Genomic DNA, 16,270 nt, shown 5'->3' with positions numbered 1-16,270 from the left:
ATTTATCTCACATAGTTTGATCATACAATAAGTAAAGTTTCATGCCCTATTGTTTTTCCAATTAAGACTAGGTAATGTTTTTATCATATTGGTGAAATATTTATTTTAAAAAGACTGTAATGGGGACGACTGGGTGGCTCAGTGGTTGAGCCTCTGCTTTCAGCTCAGGGCATGATTCCGGTCTGGGGATCGAGTCCCACATCGGGCTCCCTTCAAGGTGCTTGCTTCTCCCTCTATGTCTCTGCAGCTCTATCTTTCTCATGAATATGTCAAAAAGACTATAATGAATTCTTTTTTATTTTTCACTTCCTTGTTTTGTAAATATACAAAATATTTTATTATTCATATGTGCCATATACACATAGTCTGTAAGTATTCATCAGCATTTAGAATAGCTATTGACAATTCAATACTTCCTATATGACAGGTCTGTGTGATAAACATTCCCTACACATTATATCAGTTGCCCATGATAACAATCCTATGCAATATAAATTACGATTTAAAAAATTAGATTGATTTATTTATTTGAGAGAGAGAGCATGAACACAAGCAAGTGGAGGGGCAGAAGGAAAGAGAGGGAGAGAAGCAGACTCCCTGCTGAGCATGGAGCCCATGGGGGTGGGGGGAGGAGGTGGAGGGAGGGCTCGATTCCATGAGCCAAAATCAAGAGTTCGATGCTTCACCGACCGAGCCTCCCAGGTGCCCCTGGAATTATGATTCTTATTCTCGTAAAAGAGATAAAGTTTCTGAAGCTCAGAGTAAGCTTTACAATGGGTCTAAATTCACAAATACTGGTGTAGGGTTTGGGGTGTCTGTGTGCTCAGATACATCTAAATTATTCCTGGGCTCTGCTCTCTTAAAATGCAGAGGGGCTGACTCTTGCACCTGCATCTCTCATACTCCTGGCTGCCTCCTGTCTGGCCAAGGAGAGGTACTAGTGAGACCCTCAGTGGCAGAGGAGGATGGAAGGGAATGAGTAGGCAAAAGCAGTGTTCTTCCCAGATTAGTGTTCTTCTGCCTATTACTATGCTTAGGGCACTGTGAATGTCTGTCCATCCAAACTAGCACTGGTCACAGCTTCCTGTTAATTCTCAGTTTCAACATCCTCTGCTGTACTTCTCACCTGTTCATCATCTGTATTAGCATCCAAATCCCTTTATTCTAAGACTCAAGCAATCTCTGTTTCTTGTTTGGAGCCAATGGTTCTAAATATGTTCCTTGATATTAATTCTCAAAAGTGACATTTCTAGATCAAAGTTCCTGTGAAAATTTAAACTTTGGATATATTATTTAAGCATTTCTGGGAGGAAGTTATTATGAAGTGTCTGGCTTCCTATGGTTCCAGAAAATCTACTATAAAATTTTATTGTAAATTGCTGCATCGCTGTGATCTAAGAAGCTGATAAATTATGCCTCCCAGAATGACATAGGGCTATGTGAAACTTTTAATAAATCACAAAATCTCCTGGGAATTTGCCATATATTGAAGAAATAATCAATTTACTATAGCCTCTTGGTGAACGCTATTATTTTCTTTTTCTCCGGTCTATTGTGAATTCAATATTACCGAACTCTCCTTTTAACTCTAGTTATCTAAAAAATCTCAGGATTATTTTTTAGAGTTCTTATCATTTCCAGTTACTCAAAATTGATATAGTTTCATTTACCTCTGAGATGAGCAGTTTAGTAGATATAATGCTCTTGTATTTTAAGAATTCCGGAAGAACATGTATATTTGCAGTTCCCATATTTTAGTTTGTTTTAATTGGTTTTCTATTTAAGGCTTTTTATCTGTATCTGGACTGCATTATAAATGTTCTCTTTTCAGCTAGTTCATACAACTATATTGCTTCTTTCCCTGTCATCTTTTTTCATGAGTACATCTCACATAGAGATCTCATTCCTAGAATAATAGAATTATTATTTATTATATTTATTGTATCTGCTCAGTGTAAATGGAAAATTCACTTTACCTAATAGAATGTTAGTGATTTTGAACAAAGTCACTTTTCCACATAAGTAACACGGGTATGAAAATGATACTGACACATTTTCAGATTCTTTTCCTGTTAAAATTTTAGGATCCTTTTTTTTTTTTTTTCCCATTTTTAGGTTTGGTGCTGAACCATTGAATAGCTCCTATTGTCTTTACCCTTTTGGATTAATGTAACATTTTCTTTTTAAATCTAATTTCTATAATAGAGGAAATGGTTTCCATAGTATTAACTTTTACATTTGTATTTAGATCTTTTGTTTGGAACCAATTTTATGTGGGTTTCCCCATGTTCAAGATAGTCCTCTTTGATCAGACCAGCAAGTCTTTGATAAAAATTCCCCCTCTTCTTTGTGTGTGATGAATTCAATCCATAGCTAGCATTTGATGAATAGATATAGTATATGCTTTTGATCATATCAGTATAGTCAGCTTTATATATATGTCTATATTTTCTGAAGTCAGATCTCTCACCTAGAAAACAGAAATCAAACTCTAGTTTACCCTCAACTTCTAGGGTGATTTTAATCCAGTGAATCCTATGATCATCCATCTTTTCATTCATATGTCCATTTATTCATGCCATTTATTAATTCTTTAATGTATTAATTTAGTCAGTTTTAAAAACATGTTAAGTATCAAATTCTTGCTACGTGAAAGGCCACATAATTTGTTCTTGCTTTCTAGGGATTTTTTTCAGAAATCGTCATCCATATGTTAACAAGTTTTTAACTCCTTTGTAACTGTAATTCAAAAATTACAAATGTTTCATAACTTTTTTTTTATGTTTCATAACTTAAGAAAATAAAATTCGTATAGATATTTGTCTCTCCATTCATAAATGGCCAGTTATTTTTTTTTTCAATAATGTAATGTTTGGAGAACTAGTCTGGAAATAGTTTAGAATACATAATATGGAATCACGAGGTTGAATTCACTGGCTATATACAATATTCTATATACGATAGTAAAAATTTACAAGTGAAACATACTCTTTAGTATATACACACATACATCCCCCACAGACACAGTTACATAGGAATTCTTGTCAAAAAAGATAACAAAAGGGGCACCTGAGTGTCTCGGTTTTACATTTGCCTTCGGCTCAGGTTGTGATCCCAGGGTCTTGAAATCGAGTCCCACATTGGATTCCCCCCAGGGAGACTGATTCTCCCTCTGCCTATGTTTCTGCCCCTCTCTCTGTGTCTCTCATGAAAAAATAAATAAAATCTTTTTTTAAAAAGATAACAAAAGTGGTAGGTTCTTGGGGAATATGTAGTGATTAGCATTCACTGGTGTAAGCATATGAAGGATACTTAGTAGTTTATTAGTAGGCAGGGAGGTTCTGGGGCACCTGGGAGGCTCAATCAGTTAAGTATCTGCCTTTAGTTCAGTTCATGATCTCAGGGTCCTGGAACCAAGTCCCACATTGGGCTCCCTGCTGAGCAGGGAGTCTGCCGCTCCCTCTCCCTCTGCTCCTCCCCCCACACTTGTGCTTGCTCTCTCTCTCTCTCTCAAATAAATAAAATCTTTTTAAAAATAGACAGAAAGGTTCTTTATGTAATATGAAGTAGTTATGGGGATATTATAAATGTATTTCTATTTTTAAAGATTTTATTTATAGTAGATATGTACGAGAAAGATAAAGAGAAAAAATTTGAAGCGACAGCGTTCTTATAAAAAAAATGTATGGGGATCCCTGGGTGGCGCAGCGGTTTAGCGCCTGCCTTTGGCCCAGGGTGTGATCCTGGAGACCCGGGATCGAGTCCCATGTCGGGCTCCCGGTGCATGGAGCCTCCTTCTTCCTCTGCCTATGTCTCAGCCTCTCTCTCTCTCTCTGTGACTATCATAAATAAATAAAAATTTAAAAAAAAAGTATGATGTGGGGATCCCTGGGTGGCTCAGCGGTTTAGCGCCTGCCTTTGGCCCAGGGCGTGATCCTGGAGTCCCAGGATCGGGTCCGGCGTCGGGCTCCCGGTGCATGGAGCCTGCTTCTCTCTCCTCCTGTGACTCTGCCTCTCTCTCTCTCTATGTCTATCATAAATGAATAAATAAATAAATCTTTAAAAAAATGTATGATCTGTTTTTAAGCTACTAAGTTACAATAAATTTTGTTTCTTCTATGTTATTTTGTTTAACCCGATAGCATAATTGGCTTTTATGTCATTTCTTCAGTTTTATTTCTTGTAGCTATGAGTTTCAGCAGTTTTCCAATATCTTTATTGATTTTGAAGTTTTGCCAGTGCTTTTTGGCTTTTGTTATTATGCAAAGAAGTACATGTTAACCTTTCAGATTATTGATCTTTTGGAGAAAGAAAGAGAGAAAGATATTTTTATTGAGTGTTAATATAAAAATTACAACATTTTTGACATCTGCTCACATTTAAAAGATGATTTCCAAGCTTCAGACAAAATCATCAAAAATGTACACATACTAGGTTCCCATAGATATATTTTCTATATCTCAGCTACTGATGCATTTGCAAGATGTATTTATTTTTAGCAAATTCTATAGTGAATGAAGTCTCTGAGTTTTTTCCAATATTCATATTGTAAATCCCATTAAATTCAATTAAACTAAGACTTTATTGAACACAAATATATGTCAGGTATTATGCTTAGAGATTATCAGGCAATTCTACCTAAATATACATACTTCTGGTCTTCACAAGCCTTAGTAATAATCCATTATTATATGTCTGTATGTTTGTGACTTTGTACTTAAAACAAAAAGAAAAATATTTTATAAAAACATTGTCTCAAGCATATAAATGCAAAATGAACTAAATAGGGTTATGATAGGAAAAAATATTAAGATCAGAAACATATTAAAATTATGTCAATAATTTGATTGTAAATAATAGAAAACTGTTGCAAAATTGCTTCCGGAAAATAGGAAGACTGGGTTAACATATGGAAAACCAGAGCAGTAATATCTGATTCTTGCCGGGACCATAAACTACAAAGTATAAGCCATCAACAATCATGTCAGTTATCGTTTTCATCACATGATCTCTTGTAACTACATTTTTTTTCTGCATGTCTACTTCATTTTCCTTCTCTTCAGTACGATTTTTGCCCTCCTTGTAGCTGGCTATCTCAGAGCACTAGTGTTGCAATCTACTCTCAATTCCTCTCTCTCCAACCACCCCTAAAGCTTTAGTCTTTCCTGGGGTCTGTCACCATCTGTTATGATTGTGAGTTCACAGAACTGGGAAAAAGGATAGGAAATGGAGCCAAGTGGTACATGGAGGCTGACCAGTCAGCCTGCATCAGTTAGCTCCTATCTAGGGCTTCTCAACTGCCTTATATTAATCAAGAAGGTGATTGTTAGTATTATTTTCATTTACAGAATGGTAAACTAATGTTTGCATGATAAGGTGATTTTCAAAACTATACCATTAGGAGGAGGCACAGCCAAATTGATCTGATACCACTATTAACCACTATGTTCTTCCAGCTTCCCAGAAATAGAGGCAAAAATACATGCTAGAGTCTTATTTTGGAGATAAAATCCCGGACAGTGAGAGTGAGAAAAAGGGAAACAATGAGAGCTTGTGGAAAATACAAGATGCTGAGTTGAGACATTGGCCACGTCATTATAATAGAGCCACAAACAAGATTTAATGGCTCAGCAGATGCAATTTTATAAATCTCTGGGCAAATGCCATAGGTAGTCTCTGCATGGAACACTTCAAGGGAAAATTGTTCCTTATCTTCTTGAGTCTTTTTCATTTTCTGTCTCCCATTGGATAATGTTTAACTCAGAACATTTAGCAGATACTTAGGAAGGCAGATATACTGATATATGTCCCTGTAATACAGATTCTCAGTGGAATTAGGAAGTAGAGGAGAAGCAGAAATATAAGAGATGTTTTGGTGCCAACTCGAGTGGGCCTGTCCAGAGGAGGTCCACTGTAGTAGTGACTGTGGTTAAATGAGGAGCTTGGAGTTCAGGACAAGATAAAATCAACAAAATCTGAAGAGACACTTAAGATATGCCCAATACAGCCCTCAAAAAGTATAGTGAAGAAGTATAAAAAAGGTCAATTCAGGTTTTATTTATAACAATTTCCTTGGAAAGTAACTGAAGAAAACATTTCCATCCCAATGAAGCTAACAGTTTATAAGCCATGTATAGGGAGTCAACATATCGTTGGGGGTGGTTGCACATATTTTGAATCACTTTATGGGGCTGAAATTAGGTGCAAGGATTTTTTTAATTTATGTAAATTCAATTTAATTGACATATAGTGTATTATTAGTTTCAGGGATAGAATTTAGTGATACTTCAGTTGCTTATAATACTCAGTGCTCATTACATCAAGTGCCCTCCTTAATGCCCATCACCCAATTATCCCATCCCCCACCTCTTGGTTTCCAGGTACTAGGATTATTATAATATGGTTTATGCAGTAAAAATGAACAATTAATTATATTTAATTGTAGATTTTGAAGAGAACCTAAACGTATACTGTTAAGTGAAATTCGATCACCAGAATTAGCAGAAGATTGTCAGTTCTACCTGAACAAGCCATGTAAGCCACAGAATTTTAATATTAAAAAATACATGGGCAGCCCGGGTGGCTCAGCAGTTTAGCACCGGCCTTCAGCCCAGGGCCTGATCCTGGAGACCCGGGATTGAGTCCCGCGTCGGGCTCCCTGCATGGAGCCTGCTTCTTCCTCTGCCTTTGTCTCTGTCTCTGTCTCTCTCTCTGTGTGTGTGTGTGTGTGTGTGTGTGTGTTTCTCATGAATAAATAAATAAAATATTAAAAAAAATACAGAGCTGGAAGCATAAAGAAAAATATAAGAACTGAATTCTGGTACTAACAAGCCATGTTTAATAGAGACTGCTTTTATCCACTGCAGTGCAGGAAAATTACAAAGATAAACCTAACATTGACAGGAAAGCAGGAGAATATTAATAGCCGTGTGTTGATTCATGTAATGGGTTGGAATCCCAAAGAGTTCAAGTGTCAGAGTCAGTCTGAAGTCACCTGTCCAATTTTTCTAACTTTCATTGCATCCCAAGGATAGTACACCTATGACTGCAGACAGAGCTTAAGACCTGAGTAAGATCTTCTTTGAAGCATTCAGGACCTCTCTACAGTGTAAGACCGTGGAGTCACCAAAGGCCAAAGATATGGAAGAAAAACTAAGATCTCCATGGCATACTGTGTCCTCATGAAATACAAAAAAGTGGATGTCAAAAACTGAAGGAAGAGTCAGAGGGCTAAGAGACTTTCTCCTCAAGGTACTCTGGGCTTTATTGAATACTGTGTAATTGTCCTGTGAAGACTGATGGCAAGGTAACAAAATGGGTATATATCACTCAAGGAGCCAAAAATTAAGGGTGGGAATGGAGAGCGAACATAGCTCCCCAGCAGTGGAAAAAGCTGGCAGATAGCATATAAAACAGAGATCTCTTAAAGTTCATGAAACTTTTACATTATTTTGGAAGCCATATAATACCATTTGAAGGTAGACTTGATTTTAAACATCATATAGTAATTTGTGGAGCAAATCTAAATAGACACAGACATAACTAAAAAGACACTTTAAGTTAAAAGATTATTAAAAATAGATCACCCAAGATAAGTAAGGAAGGAAGGCATATAGGAACAAAGAAGGGGTTAATTAGAAAATAAATGTAAGCAGAAAACTTACGCTCGATCATATCAACATTAAATGAAAAAAGATTAAATCTTCAATTAAAAGGGAAAGTTTGGCAGACTGGATGAAAATGAAAAAGAAGAAAAACCATATAGTTCTCTGGGGTTCATCCAAGATGGGGACCTAGGAGATTCCTGAACTCCCAGTTCAGTCTCACAGACACACTGAATGTACAACTATAAACAGCAAATTCACCCCTGAATGAAATCCAGAAACTAGCTGAGAGATTCCTACACATTAAGTGAAAGAGAAAATATCCATATGGAAACAGGTAGGACAAGCAGAGACACACTCGCCATCAATCCCACCCTTGACACAATGCCATGTGGGAGGAAACCTGAGTTTCTCCCTGAAGAATGAAAGGTTTGGATTCCAGATTTGGCACTTTGACTTTTAAGACTCCCACACCTGAGGAATAGGCCCCAAAACACCTCGCTCTGAAAGGCAATGAGGCTTGCATCCATGAGACCTACAAGACTACAGCAAACAAAGAAAGCAGTAGTTATTGGACACACAAGCACTAGTAACTTCAGTCTACCAGGGTTCAGCATAGAGGCAGGCAAAATTGCTTATTTCCCAGTCTTATCCTAAAAAAGAGTGTATTTGTGTACTTTGAATTCTATGGCCTGAGGGTCATGCTTCTAATTTAGTACACATCTAGAGGCTGGCTGTGATTCTCTTTGGGTACTGGGGAAACCAGGCAGACACCTCCTGTGTGGTCTTCATCAGGTCAACTCCATTTGGCAGTATCTCCATGGAAGGAGCACATATAAACATCTGTGCTTTGACTTTTGTGGTGCCACCTGAATGATGGGACTCCTAATCACCTGGCTGGGACAGCCAGTGTGACTTACATACACAAGTTCCCTAGAAATGTAGCAAAAAAGGAAGGAGTTCTTAACCAGCTATTACCCCAGGGCTCAGGGAGCAAGCAAAACTTACCCATTTCTCAGTCTTTCCCTGAGAGAGGTCGATCTATAAACTTTAAAAGCTTCTGCTTAAACATTAAGCTTCTAATATAACATGTGTGTAGTGGATGGTTACAGTCCTCCCCACAGAGCAAGGAAGCTGCCAGAAATAACTTCCACCTTCTCTCTCTAGCCTGTTCCAAGGCCTCAGTAATGACATGGAAGGAGAATTGTTCCTGCTGACCAAGAGATAGGCTTCAGTATTTCCTGTCCCACATAGCCAACGGGATTTACATTTATGAGTTCCACATGCCAATGGCAAACGAAGCTGTTAATGGCCACAGGAGTACCCCTTGCAGCTAGACACCCAAGCTCAGAATAGAGAAGCAAGCAAAAATACTCATGTCCCAGTTTCTCCATGGAAGAGTCTTAACTGCATACTCTTACAGCTGATGCCTGAGGGTCCTGCTTCTCCTCAGCCTTCTAGGTGCAGAATGTGACCCTTCTCTTCATGATGTTGATGAGTCTTGGCACACTGTCATCTCCTGGGTAGTTGAACAGGGAAGACATTTTAGATGATCACAAAAGTCTGAGAAACAACCAGGAGATTGGACGGGGCTGATTGATGAGATTCATCTACACAAGACTACCTTGTCAATACTGGAATGTACAGAAACAAAAACAGAGTAAGGAAAAATGAAGAAATGAAGGAATGTGTTGTAATCAAAAGAACAAGATAAAATTCCAGAAACAGATATTAATGAAATGGAGATACACGATTTACCTGAAACTTTAAAATAGCAGGCATAAAGATGCTCACTTGGTTCAGGAAAGAAAGGCATGAAAATGATCACTGGGTTTCAACAAAGAGGAGAAAGATATTTAAAAAGTACCAAACAGAGACCACAGAGCTGAAGAATACAAAAAATGAACCAGACAGTTTAGAGGAGGGGTTTAAGAACAGACTAGACCAAGCAGATGAAAACAGCAGTGAGTAGAAGACAGGGCAGTGGAATTCATCCAGTTAGAGGAGCAAGAAGAAAGAAAGAATTAGAAAGAGTTAAGATAACTTAATACACATTGTTTAAAACTCCTCTGTTATTCTGAAACCAATTTGGAAGGTACAGCTGATAGATACAGACTTCTACAAAGGGAAAATATGCATCTGGATTTTCACATTTCTATTATAGTTGGCTATCATGTGTGATCTATGATTTGTATGAACCTGCCTTGAAAAGCCAACCCTTAGGTAAAACGTATTTAGGTCACTGGAATTTCACTGAATAGGAGGAAGAGTGATAAAGACCTGAACATATTGATGAGGTGAAGAAGACCCAAGGATGAGTGGGTCTTGGGGGAAAAAAATAAAGACTAAAATGTCGAGTGTTAAATTCTAGAGTGCTTTCGGAGAAAGAAGACAGAAAACATCATCTCTTGAGTATTCAACAAATTCCTCTGAGAAGTTCAAACTAGCTCTCAAAGATATTAAAGAAAGTACGGTTAATAAGGATACAGATTCATCCTTGAAATAATAGAACACAAAAAGGATACCATTTGCAAGCTAGTAGATTTAGTAAAGGTTATACCTGGTAAAGGTATTCTGTATACTAGATCATTTGCTAGCCAATATACTTCACTTGGTTTATCTCATGACATTGTTTTTACCAGGCTTATATACTGTTATTAATCCATTTTCAAAGATGAAGGAATTGAATTTCAAAAACAATTTAACTGCCCAAGACCAAAAGCATAGCATATTGTAGAGCTAGAATCCAAACCCAGACATTTTGTCTAAGTCCGGTTGTGGTGCAGACAGAGCATCACTGAAATTGCATTCCTGTGTTTTGGACTTAATAGAAAAGCAAATGAAATCAGAAGATAGCTTATAAACTGAGAAAAAATGGGAAACAAAGTACAAACAGCATTTTAGATAGAAGTGAGAAAAGTAAAAGTATACATGATTTTGAACAGAAAGGAAATTGGGATCCCTGGGTGGCTTGGTGGCTAAAGCGTCTGCCTTCAGCTCAGGGTGTGATCCTGGAGTCCTGGGATCGGGTCCCACCTCGGGCTCCCTGCATTGAGGCCTGCTTCTTCCTCTGCCTGTGTCTCTGCCTCTCTCTCTGTGTCTCTCATAAAAAAAAATAAAAAAAATAAAAAAAATAAATAAAATCTTAAAAAAAAAGAAAGGAAATTTCACAACTCAAGTCAGTTTTGAATAACGACTAGGCTTGTGTTGATTATTTTGAGTAAAGACTAGGTTGGTTTGGTTATTGAAGAGGCATGAGTGAAAATTCATAAACCTTGCTTTAACTAGATCATATACTGCAGACACTTGAGAAGTGAATCAATCAAGTGAGGCTGACTATAACAACAAGAGGGCATGGAAGTTTATATTCAGTTATTTTAAAAATGTTGTAAAAAGAAAAGAAAGATAATGTTAAAATGGGTTTAAGCAAGTCACTTCCTTAAAGGTTTAAGGTTTTGAAATATTCTCTGGTATAATTTAACTAAAAGTTACTACAGAAGAAAATTGAGATGCATTAGAGGTTGTTTTAGTCTTTTGAGCTGCTAAAGCAAAATACCCCAGACTGGGTAGGGTAGCTTATAAAACAATAGAAAGTTATTTTTCACAGTTCTGGAGACTGGAATTCTAGGATTATGGTGCTAGCATAGTCAGGCGAGGGCCTTCTCCCTGACTCATTGCTGGCAACTTCTTGCTGTGTTTTCACATGGTTGGAGGGGCTATGGATCTCCCTTGTGCCTATTTTATAAGGCTCTAATGCCTTTCACAAGGATTCGACCTCATGGTTTAAGCACTCCCAAAGGCTCTACTTCTTAATACCGTCATTCCTGGATTAGAATTTGAACATATGAATTTTGGGGGCACAAGTTCAGACTACAGTTGGCTTTAAGAGTAAATCAGACAAGGTAGGATCTTTTGTTTCTGCTCTTCCTCTAACTTTGCTGTGACCTTTGTGAGGGTTCTTGACTTTTAGCAGTATTTCATTTCTGTAAGTATTAAATTGGGATAAAAATAAAACCTAACACCAAAATCATTGTGAGATTAAAAGAAAAAATTATATGCAACTTTTAAGCACATTTCCTGATATATGCTGTCTTTCATACATACTAGTATTAATAGTATTACAGGTATTTTAATGAAAATTATGTTTAACTTCTGATTAACTTAATTATGTTGATGACTTCTATAAAGATTTTTATTTAAAAATATTGTATACTGGGATCCCTGGGTGGCGCAGTGGTTTGGCGCCTGCCTTTGGCCCAGGGCGCGATCCTGGGGACCCGGGATCGAATCCCACGTCAGGCTCCCGGTGCATGGAGCCTGCTTCTCCCTCTGCCTGTGTCTCTGCCTCTCTCTCTCTCTCTCTGTGACTATCATAAATAAATAAAAATTAAAAAAAAATTTTTAAAATATTGTATACTATCATACCTGAATTCAAAATATCAAAAAGCATTTATTTACTACATTTTTACCCTGCTATGTTAGATTTTCCTGTACTATCCATCCCTTTATTTTTTACTTTTCCTAAGGAGCTATTACCTTATGAGGAGCTATTAAGATGTCAATATACCTGCATTAAACTTGTTTTGACTCTCAAATAAGATGAATATTAGTACTAACTGCTCAACAACTGAAATGACTTATTTTTTTAATGCAGTTGTTTGTTTAAAGAATGTAAGACAAGTAAAAGGAATCAATTTGAAAAGCTGAGAGCAGAATGTTAAAATATTACTTTCACATTGAGGCAAATTTAACAAGAGAGCGCATTTATTTATTGTGCCTGGAATTCTCTGTATAATTGCATTGTATTTCCCGCCTGGTATTTGTGTATGAATAAAAGTCTCGCCCTCACTACACAGTACCTCCTCTATCCTATTAGACCTTGGGTTTGAGTTATAATGGTAGATTAAGTTTTAACTGCAAACATAAAACTGCCTCCCTATCTAAAAGTGTAGCTTTATGCACCCACAGTTTCACTTGCCGCTTTCAGTATATCCCTTTATGCTTCAATTTCCTTTTTTTCTAGAATTCTCCAGATGCTCCAATTGTTTGTATGAGGTATATTTGGTCAGTGAGGCATGTAATGCATTTATAAATTACATAGTCAAGATTTTGCATAGAAGAACTCTAGACTTTATTTATTGTACTTTAAAAAATCACACTGTCATAAAATAAGATCAGGATTAAACTAAAAAATAGAAGAAATAGCACTGAAACTAGTAAAAAAAAACAACCTTAGATCTTTGTATTCTTTTCTCTTTATAGTTTGTCTCTCATAATTGTAGCTAAACTTAAGCTTAATTTTCTATGTTCTTCGTGCTATTGAGAAAAACATAAAGATCACGTAAGAAATTTCCAAGGTGGGTGGGTAAAGGATATAATAATAACAAGCCCAGTTGTAAATACTTATGTTATTTCCTTTAATTCTTACAATAAGTTGATAGAATAAGTACTAGGATTATCACCCCCATTTTGTAGATAAGAAAAGTGATGTTTGACATGTTTAAAGAACTTGAGAAAAGATACTAATCTAGAAAGTGGCAATCTAGATACAAACTCAAGGTAGTCAGGCTCTGGAGCTTACCTACTTACCCAGAAGGTGCTATTTTCAGTAGAAGTAGTGATAATATCTATGACATTTCAGAGCCTACTGTGTGCCAGTTATTCTTAATATATTATTTTACTTAGTAAACTTAATATATTATTTTACTTAGTAAAATATATTATTTTACTTTACAATAATCCAAGAGTAGATCTCTCATCTACAGATGAAATCCTCAGAGAGGTGAACTAGCCACATCATTACAAATCAACAGAATTCCTACTGAAGTGCCAGTCTTTTTCACTCCAAAGAGAGTAGCCTATTTATGCCTTTTGTAATGAGTGAAAAACCCTTGGATATGTATGTACTTGACTCTTTAGGGAGATCTTTTTGGGAAATGTGGTCCAAAGAAGGAGAGAAGGTGGAAATGTGGAAATCCACAGAAAGTGTTTTTAGTTATGCCTAGCTGTTCCAGGTCTGTTGATTTTTTTTTCCGAATCCAGAAATGGCTTTTTTCTCCACACATTGCACTTTAGGGTGCAGAAATACCTTTCTTTGTCTGCTAAGCATGGCTGGGTCAGGCAAAAGTTCTTGAGAATGGATTGATTTTATGTTAAGCCAGCTCAGATAAACTGACAGTGAGTTTGAGAAAGGATTTTCTTTGCTCCAGAGTTCCAGAAAGCTTGTTCTTTTATCCTGAGAGTGTATATGGTGTATCAGAGAGTGAAACTTGCAATAAGGAACAAAACTATATTTAATATAAACAACCACAGTGTTGTGAATAGAAAGGTCTATATTACAAATCCTGCTGTTTCTCTGAACAATTGTGTGAATGAAGAGAACACTTTACCTCTCAGTTCTCTCATGGATAATATGGGGTAATGAAATGTTGGTCTCTAGTCTCTAAAATTATGGAAGTAGGTGGAACAAAGCATACTATTTTTAGAAGAAAATATTGAATGTAAAATTAGAGATAAGAATCATGTTAATGGATATATTAGTTAAATCATGTCAGTAAAAGTCTTTCAATTGATTCTTAACACTTGCTGAAAACCAAAGGTGTAAAATGTTTAAGAAATACCACAAAAAGAAGGCAGAAATCCAAGTCTTTAACTTCAAGGTATATATCAGGAAAATAAATTCTCTATCATACAATCAGAAGATACGAGCATGGAAAATACCATTAAAATAAGTGTCACTGTAATATAAGATGCTACTCCATACAACTAATCCAAGCCATGCCTTCAATATTTATTCTCCAACAGGCATTGTTTCCATGATTTTATATTTTATAATCATATCCAGTCATCAGCATATATAGTCAATTCTGCTATAATGCTTGCTTTGGAAAAAATAATTCCATTCCATGCAATTGATATATTAGTGAACGATTTGAGTATAATGGAAGTTTCATGTTTGCTTATATATAATTTCATTCCTGAGAAACATGAAGTGAACACACCTAACTGTATCCAGGTAAATTGTGTTGTTTAACAATATATAAAACAACACGTGTGCACAGCCTTCAAGCAAATACCAGCTACCTTGGTCTTGATTCACTGTGTGTGTTACTCAATTAGGTTTTATTTTAATTTCCTAATATTCTCATTTATATGCTCTCATTGTACAGTATATATGTGTGTATCTTATCTATATACCTTCTTTCCTCTCTCTCTATAGATACCAATGTAGATCATCCCATTCGACATTCCAGATTTGAATTTTTCTTGTATCCAAACACCAGTAGTGAGTGAAACAGGAAATCTTTAGGTATTTAGGAGAAGCCTGAAATCATAAAGTGTTTTGGAAGAAACAATGCAACATTTGCTGTCTCTTCAGCTGTAAAGAAATGTACACAGTAGAACATCACAGTGACACAAAAATAAAAGAAAAACGTCAAGTGTTGCAAAGTCCTAAGAACATGGACTTAGGAACTAGAAAAAAATGGGAAGAATAATTGAGAATATGGATTGAAGAGCAAACTGAAAAAGAATTGGAAATGTGTTGCACAATCGTAAAGAAAGCACTATATGTGAAGACCCAAAATTGCCAAACCCTGAGGAAGGGGCTCATTTCAGTGCCTTTGTGGTTGATTTCGTGGTTTCAAACATTGCTGTAATCTCCAGAGTCTTCAGCTGTTGAGCCAAACCATTAGTGCATATGAGAAATCTGAGGGGGACGAATTTGAAGTAGAAGGTATACATTAGATCAACTTTTCAATTTTGATGATAGAGGCATCAATTCGAAATGCATCCCTCAGGGGTACCTGGGTGGCTCAGTGGTTGAGCGTTTCAAGTTGTGATCCCAGGGTCCTGGGATGGAGTCCCACATGGGGCTCCCCATAGGGAGCCTGCTTCTCCTTCTGCCTTGTCTGCCTCTGTCTGTCTCTCATGAATAAATAAAGAAATGCATCCTTCAAAACATCTATATTTCAAAGAAATAAAGAACATATTTTATTATTAAAAGTGAGATCGGTTTATAACGGTGATGTTCAGTGCCAGTATGGAGAGGAAGAAAATGAGCTACAGCCAAAGGCATTGGGTGTTACGATTTCACATGCACTTTTGTTTAATGTTCCTTCCAACCCTTTGCAAGCAGCCTGATTCTGACACTCCTTCTATAAGCAAGTATCACCTCTTTTTAAAGATAGAGTGATATATTTATTACAGTATTTATGCATTTTTAACCATTTAACATGTAAAACTGTGCCACCGTTTTTGTTAGGTTTATATCTTTTTAAAAAGTTTGTCACTGAGGAAATATTTGAGTATTATTTCCCCCTATTTCCATAATCCCTCTGATTTTTATTTTCCAATTTGATATAGGGAGGCAATTTTGAAAAATGCATATATTGTGTTATAGCAGAACTGATATATATTCAATTAGAGGTAAAATGGCCTAGCTGGTCTGTTTTCTTCTTTCTACTTCTCCTCCTCCTCCTTTTCTTTTTCTTCCTCAATTATAAAATTAAAATGCTTATTTAAAAATCTTTTTTTAATCATAAAGAATTGTGTGAAGTTAAAGAAAGATTAAAGAAGAACACCACTACAAGTCCTCTATCCCTTAGACTTCTTGAGATCTTTGAGTTGTTTACTGCAAAGCTAGATTAAGCCATAAAAATCAAAGT

At 36.4% G+C, this 16,270-nt stretch overlaps 1 protein-coding gene across 5 annotated transcripts in view; it reads left to right on the top strand.

The window, feature by feature from the left end:
- Window positions 1–16,270, top strand: part of LOC140620186 (zinc finger protein 385C-like) — a 450,118-nt gene that overhangs the window by 373,830 nt on the left and 60,018 nt on the right. Inside the window, exon 10 of one of the 5 annotated variants that reach the window (XR_012019943.1) lies at window positions 14,824–15,663. The exons of 3 other annotated variants lie outside the window; for them this stretch is intronic. Coding sequence is in view for 1 of the 2 variants with exons in the window: in XM_072804085.1 (XP_072660186.1) it covers window positions 14,824–14,835 (12 nt within the window). In the remaining variant the exon portion in view is untranslated. Of the gene's footprint in view, window positions 1–14,823; window positions 15,664–16,270 lie in introns of those variants that run through there. One more of the 5 variants, XM_072804085.1, reaches the window with a different exon arrangement.

This window comes from Canis lupus, chromosome 28 (assembly GCF_048164855.1).
Source record: "Canis lupus baileyi chromosome 28, mCanLup2.hap1, whole genome shotgun sequence".
Taxonomy (NCBI): domain Eukaryota; kingdom Metazoa; phylum Chordata; class Mammalia; order Carnivora; family Canidae; genus Canis; species Canis lupus.
The sequence above is the reverse complement of the archived record's forward strand: the minus strand, read 5'-3'. Positions and strand labels throughout refer to the sequence as shown.